The sequence below is a fragment of the Eucalyptus grandis genome, chromosome 8 (assembly GCF_016545825.1).
Source record: "Eucalyptus grandis isolate ANBG69807.140 chromosome 8, ASM1654582v1, whole genome shotgun sequence".
NCBI lineage: Eukaryota > Viridiplantae > Streptophyta > Magnoliopsida > Myrtales > Myrtaceae > Eucalyptus > Eucalyptus grandis.
In genome coordinates, this window is record NC_052619.1 from 51,818,381 (window position 1) to 51,842,687 (window position 24,307).

The 24,307-nt window shown below is 39.6% G+C and overlaps 2 protein-coding genes and 1 non-coding gene across 3 annotated transcripts; 2 read left to right on the plus strand and 1 right to left on the minus strand.

The window, feature by feature from the left end:
* Nucleotides 1-3,187: 3,187 nt before the first annotated feature.
* Nucleotides 3,188-9,259, plus strand: LOC120286252. The gene is made up of 3 exons (XM_039300697.1): nt 3,188-5,285; nt 5,423-8,394; nt 8,531-9,259. Exons 1-2 carry the CDS (start codon nt 3,213-3,215, stop codon nt 5,894-5,896), a joined length of 2,547 nt encoding a protein of 848 aa, XP_039156631.1. The 5' UTR covers nt 3,188-3,212; the 3' UTR covers nt 5,897-8,394; nt 8,531-9,259.
* Nucleotides 6,885-9,259, plus strand: LOC104417407. Its single transcript, XR_005545817.1, has 2 exons — nt 6,885-8,394; nt 8,531-9,259. It is a non-coding gene; the product is annotated as an uncharacterized LOC104417407 (transcript).
* An 8,875-nt stretch (nt 9,260-18,134) lies between these two features.
* LOC120287331 (E3 ubiquitin-protein ligase RNF8-like) lies at nt 18,135-19,043 on the minus strand. The gene has a single exon (XM_039300100.1). The coding sequence runs from the start codon at nt 19,041-19,043 to the stop codon at nt 18,135-18,137; it is 909 nt and encodes a 302-aa protein (XP_039156034.1).
* Between the last annotated feature and the right edge of the window lie 5,264 nt (nt 19,044-24,307).

The window sequence follows — 24,307 nt, forward strand, 5'->3', positions numbered from 1 at the left end:
TTCTTCTTTTTCTCTTTCTCTCTTCTTCCCCTGAACTTGTCACCAGCCTCAACGATGGTTAGTGATTGGCCAAATAAGGCCCAGCGACCTCACCGAAGCCTCGCTAGCCCCCAACAAGGTCGCTCTGAGCTCGTCGGCCACAAGCAAGGCCCCCTTGAGTCTCACCTAGCCATTGGCAAGGCTTGACCTTGGCCGACCATTGCAAGGTGGCCTTGCCCACCTAGGCGATGCTGAGCTTGCAATGGTTAGGCAAGGTCACCTCGCCTAACCAGTCCTCCATCTCGACTAGCTAGGGCGAGGCTCCTTGAGATCGACAACCTTGCCACCCTCATTTGGCAAGTGACCAGCTAGAGAAAGGAGAAGAAAAAGGAAAAAAAAAAAAAATAAGAGAAAAAAAGAAAGAAAGATGTAATAAAATTATTAATAAATTAAAAGAAATTTTAAGTTAAAAAAATATTTGGGTTGTACCAAACACATTTTTGTTTCGAGAATATAAATTTTGTATAGTTTCTAAATGCCTTAAAATACTTAGAAACTGATTTGAGAACAAAAATAGAAAAGAAAATGTTTCTAAATAAAAACTATTCCTGGGAATAGAAACATTATCATTACACATTTTAAGAATCTGGTTCTCCCTTCACCCTCATTGTGAAATATCATGGATAAAGGTATGTTTTCATTCTCCTCATTGTGAAATATCATGAAGATCAAAGATTTCCTGTTTTGAATTTCCGCATAAAAGAATTACACTATTGCTTACAACACCCACACATTCTTTTTTTTCACAATTTAACTCTTGAAAATGGAAGCATCCAAGAGTTCCATATACTGTGATTCTGAGCTCACCACTTCCGCTACTAAAAGATCAGATTTTTCCATCCAAATTTTTCTCCACTTAGCTGCGAATCAAGGGTTAAGGACGATATAGTCCGAGGCAATCATCACATAATTTTCAAATGACTACACAAGAACGAGAATTCCAAAAGGCAATTCATCGTGCTACCGAAGTTGATAAAAAGAAAGAACTTATTGCTTACTTTGTGATGACGGAAGGAAATCTCACCATGAACCCACAAAATTATCTGCCTTATTCGCTTCTCTGAACCACCCCTGAACAGAACGAGATAAGAACCAAAGAAAAAAAGGGGAACTTGCTGTTGAACACTTCACTCTATAAAACGCAAGGCAATGAACTATGCTCATAACTATGAAAAACGAGACGTTCTTGCGATTGAATTCGTCGGGAAACTTGTTACCCCTCAAGATCAGGGAGTTTCAGAGCCGAGATGAGTGAGGATTGAGTGTCTTGATGGCGAGCGACCTCAGTCGCTGCGAATTGCCAAAATGAAGAACAAATGGTGGAGGGAAAGGTGAGAAATTGAAAGAACGAAAATTAGTTAAAAAACTGTTAACCCCAAACAAGAAATTGAAAAAGAAATATTACTCAAAGCGAAAAACGCCACAAATGATCTCTATGACCCTTTTAAACTTTTAATTTGTTTAATGTAGTATTGGACATTTGTACATGTTCTAGGACAATAGTGAACATTTTCATATTGTTTAAAGACTAAATTGAATATATATTAAAAGTTAAAATATCACATTGAATAAATTAAAAGTTCATAAATCATACAGTTCAAGGACTGCATCGAATAAATTAAAAGTTCATAAACCATATTACACATCTAGCCATAGTTTAAAAATCATTTGTGCTATTATTCCTATTCAAAACAATTTCAAGTCATAGTCGCACGAATTCACCATATATTCAAAAAAAAAAAAAAAAAAAAAAAAACACATTTTTGTCTTCTTCTTTTTTTTTTTAAGTTAAAATTACCCTTTGGTTCTTTCGTTCGTTTTCACTTTTTGTTTATTTTGCTCGTCTTCATCCATTTTGGAACAACCGATCACTTTCTTTTTTTTTTTAACTATTAAATTTTCTGAATTATCCAAAGTTTCATGCTTACCTACTATACATAATTATTCAATTTCTTTCTATGCGTAATTACTTAATTAAGCACACGCAAACGCCAGCTGCAACGCGTGCCACAACCCTTATCGAATATCAAGGAATAGAGGGCCAATAAAAGTTGCGCCTTCTTTCTTCATTTTGGATGACGCCACGCATAATAATTTGTCTTCTCAGATAAATGGTTAATGGGTCTCCGAATTTTGGCGAGCAGATAGAAGTAATTTCTCCTCATGCAATAGCCACCTGGCTAGACCTTCTTCGACGACAAAGCACTGAAAGCAGGGGACCACTTGTGTGTCCTCTAGCTCGAGACAAAGACATCTCCAGCTAGCCACAAACGAAATTGCAAACTACACTTAACACGACACGGAAAGAATCGTCGAGGAGCAAGCAAGTGGCTGTGGAGATCCGAGAATGCGCCTCTCATGAAAGATATTATGATACGATTCCTTGCATGATCATGCGGATACGAAAGCGCATTACTAGATTTCGACGAAACGAACTGCCGTAATAAGGAGGGAAGACCCAGTTGTTGTTCCAAGTGATGTGGCGATTTCCAAACTGGACCGAATGACCATGAATTTCGACAGCACGCTTGACCAAATGACTCTCATGGAAAGGGACGCCCGAAGAAAAAGACGACTTTGAAGGTTCAACTTCCCGACTAATCTTCCTTTCGATGAGGTTGACATCGATGATGCCTTTCGAGGAGCTGTGCACGGCAATATAACTCAAGAACCCTGATCATTCATTATAACATCAGGACCTTAAGCATATGTTCCTCAGACAGAGTCGATATCGTCTTGCACTTGTCTTCTCTCCTGTACAAGTTCTGTTGACTACAAGCCAAAGCAGTGGCCAAGCAGCAAGCACATCGCTCCATATGCAGAAAGAGAGTTCCGCATCTTCATCAGGCAAACAAGAAAGATCGTCAATGGAGCTTTAGAAGTAAACAATCCAACGATACTGGAATTTGGTCCAAGAGTAAGAGAACTTGCAGGAAAGTTGGCAATAGAAGCTGCTTAACCTTCCTTTTCCTCTGCTAGATCATCTTCTTCCTCTCCTCCCCACCCCCTTCCCCCACAGAGGCATAGCTGCTCTGTCTCATCCCAATCCAGGAAATTCATTTACAGAACATTTGGAAATTGAATCCAGGTTCCATTGAACCACTAGATGGAAGTTTTCGTCAGCTGATTTGACATATAAAGAAGAGTGTTCTTGAGCCACTGCAGACTACAAAATGACGGTCAAGAGCTCCACTGAAGGTCAAAGCAGCATTCATTTGGATATTCCTCAGCTTCAGAAGAAAAATGACACCGTCATTTCACCTGCCACAATGTTTGAGCCACAAAATAGTGCTGGTACGAGAGACAGAAGTAGCGGAAACTCTGTTTCCCCCACGCTGCCAGCTGTTTCCGCCCCGGAGAAAAAGCTGACACTGTTTGCTCTCCGCCTTGCAGTTCTTGAAAAAACGGCCACTGGCCTGGGAACCCTTGGTTTCATCTGGGCGACGGTTGTACTTCTGGGGGGCTTTGCCAGTACCCTAGACAAAACCGACTTCTGGTTCATCACCATCATTTTATTAATTGAAGGAGCTCGAATATTCAGCAGAAGTCATGAGCTGGAATGGCAACACCAGTCCACAAGGTCAATAGCTGAAGCTGGAGTTAGCAGCTTCCGAATGCTCAGATCAAGCCCTAGAGCTCTAGCTGAATCCATGAAGGTTATGTTAAGCCCTGTAAGCTCTGCTACAAGGAAGCAAAGTCAACAGAGCAGGGAAATTTCCGAAACTACAGATGCAACAAACGTTAGAGAGCAGGAATTGAGATGGAAGCTGACCCGGATATGGACTTCTTCCGAAGTTCCTATTGTACCTTATGCAGGGAGAGTTTTCCTTTCGAGAAACGTGAGCAAGATTCTCTATTGGCTTCAGCTCTTATCTGCAATAGCCTGCGCTGTGCTTTCATTGATGAAGCTCATCAAGCGCAATTTTGGTGACATTGCTGAAAAGGACACTGACGAGAGGAACGCGAAAGCTGCTCTGTATATCTTTTATGGCTTGGCTTTGGCAGAAGCTTTGGTCGTCCTGACAGAGAAACTTTACTGGGAGTGGAAGGTTGTCATCTGTAAGCTTCTCGAACGAGTGAACGAGGAATGCGATCTGGGGGCTTCAGGTATGAACTCGACTCAGAGATTTTTCTACGACTCCTATTGGAGATGTATTAATGGTAGCATTTTTGATGGCCTGGGAATGGATATGGTGACTTTTGCTATGGATCTCTTATGTTCAAACTCGCTGGATGAGCAGCTGATAGGAGCCAGGATTCTTCACCAGTTTTCTACGAAAGAACGGTTTTCAGATGACACGCTTCAGAAGATAGGAACAACTCTGCCAGTTATAGAGAGACTGGTGGAGATCTTAAACTGGGAAGACCCACAAGAGGAAGAAATCAGGGTATCAGCTGCAGAAATAGTTTCCAAATTAGCCGGGAAAAAGCAGAACTCCCTTCGGGTCGCTGGGATACCTGGGGCAATGGAATCAATATCATCTCTTCTACAGACAAACAGAAGCCCCAGTTCCACAGCAGATGGAATTAGAGAAAAGAAAATCGTCTTTGACCATGAGGACTATGGACACTGGACTTTCATTAATGTGGGGCTACTCATTCTGAAGAAACTAGCCCGTGATCATGATAATTGTGGAAAAATTGGAAACACAAGGGGCCTTCTTTCCAAAATCATAGATTTCACTCATGCTGACGAAAGAATATTGAAGGACTCAACCGTTACCACATCGCAAGTTTTGACCGTCAAAAGATCCCTTCAGGTTATAAAGATGCTGGCAAGCACAACAGGTACCACAGGGAAAAATCTGCGGAGAGAGATCTCAGAGATAGTCTTCACCATAAGCAACATAAGAGATATTCTACGACACGGAGAGAAACAACCAGAACTGCAGAAACTAGGAATTGAGATCCTTACCAGTTTAGCACAGGATAATGATGCGACAGAGCGTATAGGAGGGACTGGTGGAGTTCTGAAAGAACTGTTAAAGATTTTCTTCCAAGAAGGAGTGCTGGAAAATCAAAGGGATGTGAGGATTGTGGCCGGAGAAGCCCTGGCAATGCTGGCTTTTGAAAGCAAGAGCAACTGTCAACGCATCTTGAAGTTAAATGTAGTGGAGAGGCTCCTAAACGTGTTGGAGATTCCGGTTCTTGATGTTAGTGCTGGAAGAATTTTGAGGAATATGTGCACTTACAGTGGCCCAGAGTCCTTCAACCAGCTAAAGGAAGTAACAGCAGCGGCACCAACAGTAAGTGCATTATTTTGCAAAAATTGAACCTGAGCCAGCATCTCAATAACCGCAAAGGGCAGTTATGTACAAGTTTTAAGTTGTCCTGGAGAGAGTGACATTAATTGTTCCTACCTAACCACATTTCTTCAACTCAGGTTCTCAAGGCAATCTTGTCAGGAGAAGGCAAACTCCAAGAGGTGATGGTTGGGTTAGCAGTGCATGCTTTCAAGTTCATGACGGCAGAAGAATCGACCGCCTTCTTTGAGCAGGCAGGGTTTAGAGAAGCCAAATTAGCTTGTGCTTTGGTCGAGATCCTGAGGAGCCACCGGAACCCACATATAAAGGTGCCGAGAATGAGAAGGTTTGCTATCGAGCTGGCAATCTGGATGATGAGAGAGAAATCGACAAATGTGCAGATCTTCAGGGATCTGGGCATGGAGGAGGAGCTTGAAGGAGTCATGGATACAACATCAGAGCTAGAGAGCTACAACATTTTCTCTGGCACCTTTGGACTAAGCAGGCACAGCACGACCATTCACTCACTTGTTGAGACCGCACTGATGCTGCTGAATAACAGGTTTGATCAACCGATAGGTTACTCAGCACATGTCAAATTATCCAACAAATGAGAAACATGAAGCGATGCTAGAATACACATTTCATTCGCTAATTCCAGAAGCAAAGAAATAAAGGTAATTGCTTCTTTAGCAACTCCCTTAAGTCCGATGAAATGCTTCTGAAAGTTATAACAATGTTTATTTGTTTCACACGGAGTTTGTGTGTCATGTGACGCACCGCATGTACTACTACCAAAACATATGAATATGAATACATACACCCAAGCAATTTTTGCTTTACGATTCAACTCTTGAACATTCAAGCATCCGAGTGTTGCATATCCCCTAATTCTGAGCTCCCTACTTCTGCTATTAAAAGACAGGATTTCCCCTTCCAAATCTTTTTCAACTTAGCAGCTACTCAAATACTTAAGACGGCATAATCCAGTGCAGTCATTCCATAATTTCAAACGCCTACACCAAGATCAAGAATCCCAGAAGGCAATTCATCAGGCAACAGAAGTAGACAAAAAGAAAAAGAAAGAACCCATTGCTTACTTTGTGACGGCTTTAGAAGGACATCTCGCAATGAACCCATAAATTATCTGCACTACACTCTGAAACCCCTTAATTAGGATGAGAACCGAAGAACCAAAGAAAAATGGGAACTTGCAGTTGAACAGCTGACTCCACAAAGCAAAAGCGAATGAAACTAAGATCGTAATCTACGCGATTCGACATTCGTGTGATGGACATCAGGGAGTTTTGGAGCTGAGACGAGCGAGGGTTCAGCGTCTGGATGGTGAGCGAGATCAGTCACTGTGAATTGCGAAGATGGAAAAACTAGAAATGGTGGAGGGGAAGGAAGGAAACGGAACGAAAGTGAATTGAAACTGTTGACCCTGCACAAGAAATTACAAAAGAAATTATATGTATATATATAGAGATTACCCCCTTCCATTCTTTCACTCTTTCAGTTGTCCACTCCCTTCTTTTATGCTCACTATTAAATTTTCAGAATTGTCCCTACTTGCTCTCTCTCTTGAGCTCACCTACTATGCATACATATTCATTTTCTTTCGATGCATAATTACTTTATTATGTGTGCGCAAGCAACGGTAGCTGCCAGGGGTGAGCAGCGGTCTAGGGTTGACCCTGGATCAACCATGGACCGGCCCAACCCTGTCGATCCTGGTCCGGTTCCCAAGGGGACTGTATCGGTTCTTGGTCCTGAAATTCCAGGACTAATACTGTGTGGGTTAGTCCTCGGTCCTAAGAGTTTTGGTGAGGTGGCTGAAGGAGACACTGTCGAGAGGCAATGAAAAGCTGCTCTGTGTACCTTTTATGCCTTGGCTTTGTCAGACACTCTGGTCGTCTTGACAGAGAAAATTTACTGGCAGTGGAAGGTTGTCATCTGTAAGCTTCTCGAACGGGTGAACGAGGAATGCGATTTGGGGGCTTTGGGTATTTTGACATGGAGATTTTTCTATGACTCCTATTCAAAATGTATTAATGGGAGCATTTTTTATGGCCTGGGAATGGATTTGGTCACTTTTGCTATGGATCTCTTATGTTCAAACTCGCTGGATGAGCAGCTGATAGGAGCCAGGATTCTTCACTGGTTCTCTACGAAAGAACAGTTTTCAGATGACACGCTTCAGAAGATCGGAACAACTCTGCCAGTCATACAGAGACTGGTGGAGTTCTTGAACTGGAAAGACCCACAAGAGGAAGAAATCAGGCTATCAGCTGCAGAAATAGTTTCCAAATTAGCCGGGGAGAAGCAAAACTCCCTTCGCATTGCTGGAATTCCCAGGGCAATGGAATCGATATCATCTCTTCTCTCAACAAATGGAAGCCCCAGTTCTGCAGCAGACAAAATTGGCGAACAGAAAATCATCTTTGACCATGAAGACTATGGATACTGGATTTCCAATAATTTGGGACTTCTCATTCTGAAGAAACTAGCTCATGATCATGGTAACTGTGGAAAAATTGGAAACACAAGGGGCCTTCTTTCCAAAATCATAGATTTCACTCGTGGTGACAAAAGAATATTGAAGGACTCAACCATTACCACATCGCAGGTTTTGACTGTTAAAAGATCCCTTCTGGTTATAAAGAAGCTGGCAAGCACAACAGGTACCATAGGAAAAAAATCTCTGGAGAGAGATCTCAGAGATAGTCTACACCATAAGCAATATAAGAGATATACTACGACATGGAGAGAAACAACCAGAACTTCAGAAACTAGGGATTGGGATCCTTACCAATTTAGCACAAGACAACAATGCGACAGAAAAGAACTGTTAAAGATTTTCTTCCAAGGAGGGCCAGAAAATCAAAGGGATGTGAGGATTGTGGCCGGAGAAGCACTGGCAATGCTGGCTTTCGAGAGCAAGAGTAACTGTCACTGCATCTTGAAGTTAAATGTAGTGGAGAAGCTCCTAAAAGCATTGGAGATTCCGCTTCTTCATGTTAATGCTGGAAGAATTTTGAGGAATCTGTGCACTTACAGTGGGCCAGAGTCCTTCAACCAGCTAAAGGGAGTAACAGCAGCGGCACCAACAGTAAGTGCATTATTTTGCAAAAATTGAACCTGAGCCGGCATCTCAATAACCGGAAAGGGCAGTTATGTACAAGTTTAAGTTGTTCCTGAGAGAATGATATTAATTGTTCCTACCTAACCATATTTGTTCAACTCAGGTTCTCAAGGCAATCTTGTCAGGATAAGGCAAACTACAAGAGGTGATGGTTGGGTTAGCGGTACATGCTTTCAAGTTCATGACAGCAGAAGAATTGACTGCCGTCGAGAGGGCAGGGTTTAGAGAAGCCAAATTAGCTTGCGCTTTGGTCAAGATCCTGAGGAGCCACTGGAACCCACATATAAATGTTCCAAGAATGAGAAGGTTTGCAATCAAGTTGGCAATCTGGATGATGAGAGAGAAATCAACAAATGTGCAGATCTTCAGGGATCTGGGTATGGAGGAGGAGCTTGAAGGAGTAATGGATATGACATCAGAGCTAGAGAGCTTCAATATTTTCTCTGGCACCATTGGACTAAGCAGGCACAGCACAACCATTCACTCACTTGTTGAGACCGCACTTATGCTGCTGAAGAACAACATGATTGATCAAACAAAAGATTACTGACACAGTGATGATGCCAAAATATCCAACAAATGGAAAACATGAAGGCATGCCGGTTCATTCTCCAATCCCAGATGTAAAGAAATAAATGTAATTGCTTCTTTGGCAACTCTGTCCCACATAAGTATGATGAAATGCTTCCGAAAGTTAGCACCTTCCTTATTTGTTTGCACAGGTTTTGTGCGATTAACAGCACACCACAAGTACTGCTACCAAAACATATGCAAAATGTGTACATAGACCACATTCTTATAATTTACATTTCAACTCCTGTACATTCAAGCATCCAAGTGTCGCATATACCATGATTCTGAGCTCACAACTTCTGCTATTATAAGATGAGATCTTTCCTTCCAAATCTTGTTCTACTTAGCAGTGAATCTAAGACTTGAGGATGATATAATTCAGGGCCATCAACACATATTTTCACATGACTACGCAAGAACAAGCACTCTGAAAGGCAAATTCATCAGGCAACTGAAGTTAATTGAAAGAAAATAGATAACTCATTGCTTAGTCTGCGATTGTGGAAGGAAATCTATGAACCCATAAATCATCAAAACCACTCGTATATTTCGAAATCATAAGCACGGTATAATCACAAAGCCTGTTTGCTTATCTATTCATCAACGAATCAGATGCGAGATATAGCTTCAAAGTTGATCGCCGCTTGGTCCAGTGAGTCTCTCCTGACCCTTCTCCTCCCCCTCCTCGCCCACATCTTCCCTGTCGTGATAAGGGTTTGCCACCAACCCTTCTTGCCTCATTAGATTGAGCAGGAACCGCCGCTCCAGAATAGGAAACCGCCGCCCTCTCTCCTCCTCTTCGAGCATCCGAGAATGCAGGTAGCACAATTCGAGTCTCCGCAGTTGGGCTCGCATCTCGCGGAACTCATGCTCCGAGATCGCGACCTTGTGAATCATGCTCACCGCCACCTCCGTCCTCTTGCGCCCCTCGTTGCAAGGGTTGCTAACGGCGCTGGACGCGACCCTCGCGATCTCAGACGCTAGCTCATCACGGGTCAGGCACTTCTTGGTTGCCTTCGTCTCCGTACTTAAGTCGAGCCACCATAGCCGGTCCAGCAGGAAGGGCAGCCGCATGTCGTCCAACACGGAGGACACGATCGCCCAGGACGGCGATGATGGCAGGTGGTCGCGGGAGGCGAATGGCGCGCTCGGGTGGTCGGCTCGGTACGAAAAGGTACGGTGGTCGAGGATGCGAGGCGGGAATTCAGTGCCTCCTCGTACCTCGGACTGAAGATAGCAGAGTTGGACATGGAATGACACGATCACACGAGGTCCGGGCAAGGACTGATCGTCTGGAACAGGCGTTGGCATTGCAGAGACTAAAGTTTGATAATTCGACATCTTTTCGAGAAATCGTTGAGATGGTAAAGTGGATTGTTCTTGAATTGGGCATTGTATATATATACATAGCGAAGATCTCTAAAACTTTCCTTTTCTGAACGCATGATATATTTATTTTTTTATTTATTTATTTCAAGGTACTTTGAATTACTTGTATTTTTTTTTTTTTTGGAAGTTACCTTTTTATTTCCTTGTCTAGTATTTTTATATTTTAGGCAACTTCCTCTAGTTTTAACCCAGGCGAGCCGACTTTTTCTCACATAATAGTAAAAATACACGAATGTTGCATGAATTTAAAAAAAAAAATTCAAGAAATTGTTTTATAACAAAATACTTAAATTTTTTTATTAAATAATGGAGTTGCACATTGGAAAGAAATAAAAATTCAAGATTTAAATCTTTTTTTGATAAGCTCGTTCATAGGATGGAAAAATTCAAATTTGAAATTGAAGATGCCAGAGAAAATATGAACATATAAATTTATATATTTAGCTGCCGATAGAATATGGAAAAAAGAAAAAAAGGATTGTGATCGTCTTTACTTCATCTAACAATAAACTTATTACAAAACATAGAGTGCCAACATTAAATGGTAAACTTGATGATTGGGAAGCAAAATTTCAAATTGATTTTTAATTACAAAAAACCATTTTCTTCTAACATCCTGTGAAGGGGAAAACAAATCGCATGGAAGAATTAACAAAAAAAATCCTAAACTTATTATAATTGCGTCAATTCAATCATAACATTTTTTTTGTCAATTAAATCTTAAATCTTTTATATTTTTGCAATCCGACCAATTTTAACCGGTTAGGCTAATATGACACGGCTAGCATTAACGTAGACATTTTAAATAATATTTTATTTTTTTTAATTATTTATTCATTTATTTATTCTCTTTCCTTTTTCACTAAGAGTAAGTGCACCTCTTTTGCAAAAAGTGAACCTCAGCCGGTATCTCGATTACCAAAAAGGGTGGTGAGGGACAAATCGACAAATGTGCAGATCTTCACCAATCTGGGCATGGAGGACGAGTTTGAAGGAGAGCATACGGCATTAGAGCTAGAAAGCTTCAATTTCTTCTCTGGCATCGTTGGACTAAGCAGGCACAACACGTCCATTCACTCACTTGTTGAGATTGCGCTTATGCTGCTGAAGAGCAATCTTTGATTAATTAATAGGTTACTGACCAAGTGATGATGCCAAATTGTCCATGTAGGGTGCGCTACATGTTTTATTTTCTAAGGCTGCGTTTGACAGTCAAGATAAAATTCATGATAATATATAATTTATCATATCCTACATTTAGTGCTTGTTTAGGATAGGATATAGTCGGATATAAGAATGATATAGGTTGAATAAAATTATCCCATGGGAGAGGTGTGATAAAGGTGAATAAAATTTATAATGTTTATAATAAAAAAGTTATTTTTCTCAAATAACAAACTTATTAAATTAAAAAAATTAAAACTATATATCAATATAAATATATTTGAATTCTAATTTAAGAAATTAAAATAAAAAATAAAAACATATTTTTTAATTTAATCTTATTTTAATTTATATATTCAACTTTAGAACATTCCATCAATAAATTATATTAATATTTATTATATAGATTTTAGGTATTTTTATATTTTAGGTATTTTAGTACAGTTTACTATTTGATAAAATTTTATTAAAGAAAGATGAAAGGGGAAAAAATAATAGATTAAAAAGGAGGAAATATATATTAAAAATAAAATAAAAATAAGTTAAGGAATAGTGTCACGAGAGATTTTCATCATCTCCGTTTATGAACTTTTAGATTCATTTATAATGATATGCCGTTTATATTAAAAAAATGTACGTGATATGATGTGAATATATCCGATTTTAATATTGCGATTCACTAAACAACAAATAGGATATGAAATCATATAGAAAAATTCCAGGATTTCATATCCTATCCTATCCAGTCCTATCATGGTTAGAAATCCGAACGACCAAACATAGCCTAATTTTATATGTAAAGAAATAAAGGGGAATTGCTTCTTTAGCAACTCTGCCGGCTTAAATCTAATTCAATTATTCTAAAAGTTATCACATTCTCTATCTGTTCGTGTAGAATTTGAGAGATTGATTATATATTACATGCACTAAAACATATGCAAAACATATACATACAACTAAACATGTTTTTCATTTTTTAATTGAAATCCCAAAACATTCAAGCATATGAGAGATGCATATACGGTGATTCTGAGTCACTACTTCAAATATCAAAAGATCAAATTTTTGCCATCCGAAATCTTGTTCTACTTAGCAATGGATTGAAAAGCTAATGGACAATATAATCTAAGGCAATCATGACATATTTTCAAATGACTACACAAGAACATGCGTGACGTACCGATTTTCCAATTCTATTTTCAATAAATTGAGATGGGCATTTCGTTGGCACACATATAGTTCTTTTCCTTGAGTCGGCCACTCATGTGAAAACTAGTCTATCAGGTGAAGCCGTTAAGAAATTCTAATGTATCAGACTCGAGAATTTGACTAGGAAGCGATCTTTTGACCGAGCTAATTTGCAAGGGTCATTGCGGCACAATTAAAAATTGTTTAGAGATCGGAGATAGGTCGACTCGACAGAGGCATGTGATCAGGTGTGGGTGATTCCTAAAGATTGCACAATTCTAGTTGATCGGCACTGGACCGACTTTTCTATCGATTGGGTACCCTGTGTCCATATTTAAAACCTTGAGATTACCGACAACCGAAAGTCGCCAATGTTTCAAAGATGTACATTGTGGCTTGAGATGATCAACCACAAGTCAAATGCATGAAAATTTATAAAGGCTACCCGGTAGGTTGGGCCACGCTAGTATCGTGCCAAAGTGAAATTAACCGTGGAATTGAGATCGAATTCAAAAATTGGAAGTATGGGTGTGTCACAAATCATTTTAGGAATATTAACTCATCTTCGGAAGATTTTTCATGTAATCAGAATTTTTCAGAAATTAAATCAGAGAATGGCTAATTTGGCTCGAGAAATTAGTAGGTCCGCTTTTGGTCGCGCTTTTGGGACTTAAGTTGGTTCTATGGACAAGTGAAGATGCGAATTGAAGTGTGGTAACATTGGATTAATTTTATGGACTTTAATTGGACTCAATTGGAAGAGAATTGAGTGGAATTGAAGAAATCGTTGCACAAAGTTTTATGCTTATGCGGAAAATGAAATGGACCCATTGAAATAGGTTGTAGAGGAAAATGAGTTAGTGGAAGATGACATGGGATGATGTCATGGTGGTTGGGCCAAAGAGAAAGTGGAGGGTGGATATTGGCTCTTGGAAAAGCACCCATCAACATCATCTTCAAGCTTGGGACTTTGGAGGGGAGAGAAGGGGGAGCTTCGACCAGAAGCTAGCCGAGCCCGACGCCGCCCTCTTCGCCCACTTGCACGCCTGTTCGCTGGAGCTCGCCGTCGCGGTCGCCATTCGCCCGCACGCCTGTCGCCGTGCCCGCTCGTCGTCGCACCGCCTTCTCCGCTCCGCTTCGCCCGCGTCGCCCATCACCACCGTTGTCCAGAGCTGCATCCAGCGTCGCCGGCTGCCGTTCACCGTCGCCAAGGTCGCCGGAGTCTCGCCTGCAGCCGCCGAGACCAGCTGCTGCCACCACCGGTTCTCCTTCGCTCAATCGATGCCGGATCCGCTCCCTCTCGACCCCAAGACAGCAACCAAGAAAATGGGTACGGCATTCCATGTTTGGCCCGTTTCGGCCGCCTTCCCGAGCCCGGATGCTCGGCCCGCCTTGAGAAAAGTCGATCCTCGCATCGTCCTTGTCATTTTGGTTTGCTCGGCTCGCTAATCTGGCGAGTTTAACTCACTAAACCTTGATTAGACGGTTAATGATGCCCTAAGTGTGATTAGCCTAAGTTAAGTAAGCTTAGGTGATTAGTTTAGTTTATTTAATTGTGAATTAGATTAAGATGTTTGTTTAATTTAAAGCATGTTTAATTAAAGGCTAAGAGAGTTTATTTGATAATAAACCTTGACGGGACATAATAGGATTTTAATTTTGAATTATTTAATTGTTTTGAAATTCTGGAAATTATAATATTATATTATAATCCGAAATTATTAAAATATTATTATAAAAAAGTAAAAGTTATTGTTGACCCTAGGTTGCTCGAATTTCGTCGTTGATTTCTTTGTGTAGTCAAATTTTGAAATTGATGATTGGATATTATAAATTGAGCGTGGATCGTGAAAGATATGGATATTATTATTTAATTAATTTTCGAAATAAATTTAATTAGTTAATAAATTCCGAAAAATGATTTTGAGACCCTAAATTCTCAGAATTTCGTGTTGATCGCTGCTATGCATTTAGAATTTGAAATTGATGATTGGTTGTGGCAAATTGAGTGTGATTGCGATAAATAGAGATTCTTTATAAAATCCTAAGTGTGGAAATTGATGGGCGATTGGCCGTGATATGCCACCTATTAGAGGTCACGCCTAGTGAGGCCATGATATGCCACCTATTAGAGGTCGCGCCCAGTGGAGCCGTGATATGCCACTTGATAAAGGTCGCGCTCAATGGGGCCGTGATATGCCACCTGATAAAGGTTGCGCCCAGTGGGGCCGTGATATGCCACCTATTAGAAGTCGCGCCCAGTGGGGCCATGATATGCCACCTATTAAAGGTCGTGCCCAGGGGGGTCATGATATGCCACTTATTAGAGGTCGCGCCCAGCTGGGCCGTAATCTACCACCTTTTTAAAGATCGTGCCGAGTGGGGTCGTGATGCCACTGATTCTAATTGTGCCGAGTGGGACCGTGATTGCCACTGATTGTTAAACTTTCCTATAGGGCTGTGATTGAGAGCAATGATTGATTTGCTAGAATGACATGTAATCGGCCGAGTTGATTGATCGCTGAGACGATCCAAGTGGTTGAATTGTTTTGATAATGTGATTGTGCCATGATTGTTTGGTTATCATAATTGTACGTGGTTGAATTATATAAATTGTGCTAACCTGCAGATGAAGGCTAATGCGAGGTAAGTCTTTTGTGTGATGTGGCTAGGCCACCCGGGGCGTATTTTCTTTCTAATAGGGGTTTATGGGTTGAACTTGCTGAGACATTGTCTCATCCCGGTTTTGGGATTACAATTTCAGGTCCCTAGTGGACGGAGCGGCTAGATAGCTTTGGTTGGCCTTGAGGAGTTGCAGAGGTGAAGTCATAAGGATTGGAGAACGTGTCTGACTTGTAGGTCGTAGGACAGTTCCTTTTTAAGAGCCGGTCTTTTGTAGACTTTTGGCCGTAGACCTCTGTTTGTAATTCTGTTGAATTGTGAAAGTGTCATGTTGTGGTTTTGTTTCCTACTTGTCTATCCCGTATTTCATTGTCAGGGGTTTTATAATACGTTCCGCTTGCGCAATAATTAATGAATGGGGTCGGCGACATTACTTGGGAATGTCGCATTTGCATGACCATGGTGGGATATTGGCGTGCTCGAGGTTTGGGGCGTGACAACATGACCCCCAAAAGGCAATTCATCATGCAACTAAAGTTTAATAAAATGAAAAGAAAAACCACATTACTTAGTCTTTGACTATGGAAGGATATCTCACAATGGATCCATAAATCATCTGAGTTATTTGCTAATTTGAAACCCTTACATAGAATAGAATAACTTATAGTTAAACAACTCACTTTATAAAACAAAAGGCAATGAACTATGAGAATCTAGACATTTTTGTGATTTAATTCGCAGTAACCTCATTACCGGTCAATATCAAGGGGTGTCTGTTGAGTTATTTCCCTAACCCCTCCCCTTGTTGATTCCATATTGTCTTGCTCCTTATAGTACCCACTAGGCCACTGTGATATTTTACGACATGTGGTCTTCTTTTGTCAGAACCTTTTATGAACTTGCTTCGGTCCTAAGTGAAGAAGAAATGGTGGAGGGAAGGAAGGACGTGAAAGAACAAAATTGAATTAAAACTGTCAAATAACTATATATGTCCCGGCCAAAACATCATTTATCTCGTTTTTCTTTCTATTTTTGTAAATTACCCTTCACTTCTTTCTCTGTTTTACTTATCAATTTCTGAAATAATCACTCTGTTTCTTTCTATTTTCTTGGAACATTGGAGGCAATAAAGTTTGCCACCATTTTTAGCTATTCGAAATGAAAAGTTCTGATCGATAAAAACAGAAACACATAACCTAAACGTTGATATCTTTAGAGGCTTTATAAAAAAAAAATTTAAAAAAAAAATTGAGGTGATAGAGATTAAATAAAATGTCCAATTTCAAACACACGCTAATAGTAGAGCTTATGATTGTACAATGACGCCTCAAACATTTGATCTTATTTAGAGTCAGAAAATATATTTTACTCTATTTTAACAGTAAACAAAATATATATGTAATACATGAGTGTGTGCTCAAGCACTCCAATTCCAATGGTCGAAAACATACTCTTATACAAAAGAAACACATAATATTCATATAATGTTAATTTTTGAAATTAGCTGCTCTAAATTCTAATCACCGTTAACGAACCTAACTTTCTGCATTAGGTGGGGCTTGTAATTTAAGCCCTATTTTATCCTTTCGGTTGGGCTAGCAAGTTCATGGTTCAAGCTTTTCTAAAAGATTTCTTTGTCCAGGTAGAGAAAAAGCAAATTCGATAAAATTTTAGTTTTTGAGTTAACCATGCACCGTAAACAAAAAACATAATTATGATACATATGCTTACAAGGTGAATTTATTGTTTAAGTATTTGATAATTATATTTTAAAGTCTTGGAATTTGATCATATAAATACATTTTTAAAAGAATTTAAAAAGTGAAATAATTTTGGGTTAAATGGCCAAACCGTCCTGGATCAAACCGAGTAATTTTCGGTCTAGGCTTTCGAGTTTTCCATACTAAATAATAAAAGGATTTGGTTACAAAAATCAAATATTTTTCGTAATCAATCATGATCACTTGGAAAATTAGAAAAAACTTGGATCTCAATACTCTTAGTCGACAAGTTGTACCGACACAGAGAACATGTTTGGTGTTCCCAAGCTTCGATGCAATTTTTTGTGAAATTTATGATGAGCTTGATGTTTGGGGAAAAAGTTTTTAAACTTGATTATTGACATGCGATAACTTCTCAAATACATTTTTCTTTTCAAATATTCGGACTCGTAAAATTTGATAGTTGACTTTTGATTTTGAAGGGAGGCTCAAGATATTAAAATACGGATATGTAAATTCATATATAAATTTCGTAATATTTTGGAGCTTTCAGTGAATTCTTTGTTAAGATTTGGAAAAGAAAAAAGAGAGGCAGGTTGTGCGATTTCTTTAAATTAATCCAAACAAACTCTCAATCTATAACTTCAAATTGATGATATAGATAGGTTTGGTTCAAGTTACAGAATTTTAATTTACTAGGAGAAGATCGGAACATGGTAATGGAGCTCATGCAGTCAGAGGAAGGTAAGGGTGCAAAAGAAGTCTAAAAGTCCAGAAAAAAAATCCACGGTAGATAATAAAAAGACTTTTTTTCAGGTCTCAAGATAATAAAAGAACTTGATTACACGTTATATAATCGCAAAAAAAGACAAATTTTAATATAGCCATAACAAGTATTCATAATATTTGATGTGCGGTAATAAAAAAAATAATCATCGTAACCTATAATTCCGAACAATGACTTGTTTGAAACTCTATATGCATCCATGTAATTAATCTTGAATCTCCAGTCTCCTAAGGAAATCGGAAAAGTTAAAAATCTCTTGACTTCTAGGGGGACAAGGGGCGCCGACATAGGGGGCATGTGGGGTGTACCTTCAACCAAGTTTTGATGCAATCTGTGTGAAATTTATGAGAGCAATCCATGCGAATAAGTTGGCCTCCGATCGCAACTTCTTCCATGCAAATCACACAATGCGAACTATTTGAGCCTTGATCACCCTCAAACGTCACTTTGTTCAAGCTTTCAATCATTGACTTATGTGCGGCTCCGAAGTTGATCCTGTCTTGGTCCACCGACTCCCTCATGACCCTTATCCGCAACACACCCTCCGTGTTGCGATCAGGGGTTGTGACTGCTCCTTCTTGCCTCGTTAGATTAAGCGTGGATCGCTGCCCCGAAAGTAGCCGCCGCCATCTCTCCTCCTCTTCGAGGATCCGCGAATGCAAGATCCGCCACTGGAGCCTCCGCCATCGGGCTCGCATCTCGTGCTCCGAGATGGTGACCTTGTGCACAATGCTCACCACCATCTTCGTCCTCTTGCGCCCCTCTCTGCAAGTGTCGTTCACTGCGTGGGACGTGGCCCTCGCGATCTCGGACACAAGCTCGTCGCGAGTCAGATACTTCTCGGTCACGTGCATCCCCGCACTCACGTCGAGCCATCGCAGCCGGTCCAATGGGAAGGGCAGCCGCATGTCGTCCAACATGGAGGACACAATCGCCCGCGACTGCGATGATGGCGATCTGTCGTGGGACACAAACGGTCCGCTCGGGTACTCAGCTCTGTACCAAAAGCCACCATCGGAGGCACGAGGCGGTAATGCAGTTCCTCCTCCTACTTCAGACTGAATATAGCGACGTCGGACGATGCATGACATGATCACCCGAGGTTGGGGCAAAGACTGATTGTCGGGAATATACGCTGGCATCGCAAAAACCAAAGTATGATCACTCGCCATCTTAAAAGGGATGTCGAGATGGCAAGCCAAACAATCTTGGATTGGTTGGATTGGGTATATATAGGTAACATTACTAATCCGAATAGGAAACTGCACTGTTTCCTAGACTGCCTTTGACAAGATTCCTGTGAAAAATTAATTTTTTTATTTTATTTTTGGCTTTGTTTTATCAAGATTGAAGAGTGTGTCTTATCTTATAGGTCGTGAAATCACCGAAATTTATGAAACACAACGCTGGCACTGCAGAAACAGAACTTTGATAGTTATTTAATCATTTAAGTAAAATGTTTCGAGTACTTTCCTCTTGTTGAGATATCTTATAACCTGTGCAATTACCAATATTTACGAAAAATTGTATCTGTGAGATTTTCTCTGCTTATTATTAAATAGACTTCCAAGATTTCTTTGAGTTGTTGATCCGGAAAACTTGCTATTGAAAGCGGCGACTAAAGTTCAATATCTTAATACGTGGTGATCTGCAAGAGAGATCCCATCGATGTATCCAATTGGACCTACCTAAGCTTAAGTTAAAGAGCTATGCACAAGTTATTTGATTAATCAACTAACCTAAATCACTAATTCGTATATGATGAAAATGTATAAAAACATTACTAGGTTTACTGCACGGGTTTGGCTTCACGTATTACCAAAATAAAAATCAATAAACGAAAACAAAAACTATTTGGTATTGTAAATGAAGGGGAAATGAAAATAGCTTCTATACTAATTTCATGCATTCAACATTAGTTACCATAAATTTGTTCAACTGAAAGAAAACCATAATCATCAACTGATAGAACAGTTAGCTTAGCAGAAAAAAAAGAAAAAAAAAGAAAAGGAATTTCTGAAATTTCATCAATTCATCTCCTTAATAACTAGCTTCAACATTGGATCATGGACTCATGGGCTGCTCTGGGGTTGACCCTTGCTAATTGGGATAATTACCAAAAGAGTCTTAATCTTATTGCGGTCGTACAAATTCAGTTCTAAACTTTTTTTGGCTAGATGAGTCATAGACCTTTTATATTTGTGTCAATCCAGTCCATCTAGCCAATGTTGACATAGCACGACCTGTGCTCACATAACCCAGCCAACACTACCGTAGATAATTTTTAATAATATTTTAATATTTCTCAATTTTTTTAATTCTTTTTTTTCCTCTTTCTTCTTTCTCTGATTAGTGGGGGAGACCCTTACCCACCTTGTGCCGGATCCAACGAGGCTCAACCTCGCTAGTTAAGCTCCCTTCACTGAGCAACGATGAGGGCTCGTTTCGCTTATGGCTAGGTGAGGTCGCCCTTGCCTAGCGATAGCAAGACGAGCCTCGCTAGTGGCCAGCAACTAGTCCGGTGATTGGGTAGAGGAAGAAGAAAGAGGACAAAAAAAGAGAGAAAAAAAAAAAAAAAAAGAGGAAAAATAGTTAATTTTTTTGAAAAATATTAAAATATTATTAAAAATTATCAACGTCAACACCGGTTGTGCCACGTTAGCGCAAGCTAGCCAAATTTGGATGAATTGATTGAATTTGCACAAATATAAAAGGTTTAGAACTTATTTGATAAAAAAAAAGTTTATGATTGAATTGATATTATCATAATAAGTTTAAAACTTCTTTTGTAATTCTCCCCTTGCTAATTGATTTATCGACTCCCTCTTCACTCTCTTCCTTAGCTCATCTAATTTCAACTTGTGATTAGGGCTTTACTTATTATGCGGGAAATAAATTATTTTAAAAATAATTACTAAAATCATCATCTGTATCCCTTGAAAAAATTGGTCAATGGAAAATCTTTATTATCATTTTTTTTTTCCATTTTTCATTGGGCGCACCATTTATCCTTCTGGTTACATTAGATCAAACCAAAACTCCCGGTCCAAGGCTCGTATTTTTCTCCCGCTTTCCTCCATGGAGGAAACGGTTGCCCATGACGGCAACGATGGCGAGTGGTCGTTAGATGCGAAGGGCCCGCTCGGCTGCTCGAATTGGAAGGAAAAGCTACGGTCGTCATCCACGATACACGCCGGAGAGTTTGGTCCTTGTACATCGGACTCAATAAGGTAGCAATTGACATCGCACGATATGATTCGAAGAGCATGAGACAAAGATCGATCATCTCGTCTAAAAGCGGGTTTTGCAGAAACTAAACTTTGATAATTCAACATATTTGATGAAAATTTTTTCAAGACTGATGAAGTGGATATTTTTTAGTGAAACGTGACTTGATTCTGCTAGAAATCGGCTCGTGTTAGACAAGAAACATTGCCAATCCAAAATAGGAAACACAACGTTAATATGTTTCCTGAAGTCTCTTTAATCATTGAAGTGAAATTTTAAGTCCTAAACTTTTTTTTTCTTCTGGCTTTGGTTGTCAAGATTGGAGAGAATATCTGATCAAATCATCAGCATTTACGGAAGATTATGTGTTAGAAATTAATCTGATTATTAGATATAGATTCTCAAGATATTTTGAATAGTCAGTCCCCAAAAACTTTTCTTTTCCAAACACATGATATCTGAATTAAAGATGCTTTAAATCACTTGTATTTCCCTAAAGTTGCCCACTTTTATTTCTTCATCCATATCTTCCTTTTGGGCAACATCCACCTCTAGTATCAAACCCAAGTAATTGTTTTTTTTTTTTTTTTCAATATACTAGCAAAAAGGCATATTGGCCCCCCGGGGGGGGATTAATGAAATTTAAAAGATTTAACAAAAATTGCCTTATAACGTGATATTTGATTTATTAAATAGTGAAACTAGACAAAGAAAAGGAAAAAAAAAAATCTTACGATTCAAAACTTTTTTTCATTAAGGGTGTTGATTTAAATTTTAAATTAAGGCATGTGAGAGATAAAATAGAATTACTAATTTACTCATTTCTCCAATGATGAAATATCTATGGAATAACTTATTGATGATATTTTGGAAAAGAAAATATTTCTATAATTGGAAAAATAAAAATAAAAATTTAAAGGATTGTTATTTATTGTTTCTATACCTCAACTAAGTTATAAAGAATAATAAAGTAGCTATCCGACTTTAAAAAGGCCATTGAAAAAAGTCATGTAATGCTAAAACTGAGGGACCAAATTTCGTTTCTTTTGATCAAATTTGAGAACTTTAAGCGAGTTTATGTTAGTTATTTGATGATCGTATTTAGAGTCTTGAAAATTGACGATACACAAATTTTTTTAAGAAACTTCTAAAAATATATAAAAAAATTAGACTAAAAGCCTTGAATTGGCACAAGACTGCATAATTCCAATCTTGGCTTTCTTTCACCGAATCGAAAGCAAGATGTAGCCTTACAAGAGACGTTTCGAAGAAGAAAGAGAAAGGAAATTGGATAATATATGATAAAGTGTAATTACAAAGTGGCTTGGGAATCGACTGCTGATCGGAGAAGAATTAAACCCACAAGCAGAAACTTCATTTACATCAAGTGGTGTCCTAGAAAAATCAGAAAAGACTGAGGCTTCAAGACATCTTGGCGGGCAACTCGCAGCGACACAGAGGGCATGTTTGGTGTATCTTCAGCCAAGCTTCGATGCAATCTTGATGAAATTCATGAGAGCAATGCATCCGAACCAGTTGGTCTCCCATCACAATTTCTTCCGCGCAAATCACGCAGTTCAGTTCACGACTCTCGTGGATCTCGCTCTCCGAGACGGTGACCACGTGCGTCATACTAACCATCACCTTCGTCCTCTTGCGCCCCTTGTCGTTCACCTCGCGGGACAACACCCTCGCGATCTCAGACACTAACTCGTCGCGGGTCATGCATGTCCTGCCCGCGTACTTCCCCGCGTTCATGTCGAGCCACTGTATCCGGTCCAAAGGGAAGGGCAGCAGCATGCCCTCCATCATGGAGGGCACGATTGTCCACTATGGCGAGGATGGCGAGTGGTCGTGGGACGCGAACGGCGTGCTCGGATGCTCCGCTCGGTACGAAAAGCCACGTTCACAGATTCGGCCTCCTGTTCCTCCTTGTACTTTGGACAGACTACAGTAGCTTTGGACATGGCATGACAAGATCACACTGGGTTGGGGCAAAGATTCATCGTCATCGTCTGGAACACGCGTTGGTATTGCGAAGACTCGAGTGTAATAATTCGACATCTTTACGAGAATTGTGGAGATGGCAAGTGAAAGCGTTCTTGGGTTGGGTATGTATATATATGTACTGAGTCATAGGACACCGCCATTGACAGAAATTTCAGGAAACAAGTTGTATAGTTTCCTCTTTTAAGCTTTGGTTCGTCCAGATTAGAGAAAGTCTATGTCAAAGATTTTGAGTCGTTTATCCTAAAAACTTTCCTTTTCTCAAGATAAGATTTGAGTTACCCGTATTTCTCAACAATTAGCCGATTTTATTTCCTCATTTGATCTTTCGGCCAACTTCCTCTAGTATCGGACCCAAGTGAAAAAACACCTTATAACATAATATTTCACTTATGAACCAAAAAACATAATATTTCACTAATTAAATAATGACATTGCACACAAGTAAGGAATAAGTTTCAAAATTTGAAATCTTTTCAATAAGGTTGTCCGTGAGATAGAAGCTTCTTATACAACCCCATGAAAAAAATTTCTTATTCATATTTCACATTATTTTAAAAATATTGTGAAATTACTGATGGCTTATACACAAAGAAGATAGCGTGACCGCAACACAATGTGACCTACCCCAAACTTAATAGTATTCTTGTCGCACTAAATAAAGAGAATCACCATTTAGCATTTAGCGTACCGAGTAACATGGCTGTATTGGGCGCTGCAAACACAATCTTAAGCTAAGATATGACATCTTTTGAAATGCCAGAAAACTCAGCAGAAAATGATACAGAACATTGTTTGCCATTCTTTTCTGTGGTGCATTGATCGGGTTAATAAGAAGGGCACAGCTCTCCCTTTGCCTTGACCACCGCCCCAATGAACATCTAATATAATTTCCACTCCTTGGTGACACCAGCCACGAAAGAGTTCTTTCTTGCATTCCTTACTTTGTCTTCTTCAGGGAAAAATCCATTTGACGAATTTGGAAAGAGCTTAAAAGAGAAGGATTAAAGAACATAACGGCACCCACTGAACGACCTCACAAGCCAATCGAAGAGACTTTTTCATCAGTCCGAAGATAATCGACCACAGCCTTCAGGTCATCCTTCTAGAGGGGCCAAAAAGAAAGTGAACTGGAAATTATAAAGAATAATGATTTTAAAACAACCTGCATAGGGATAATAAGTTCCGAAGCATTGCAACT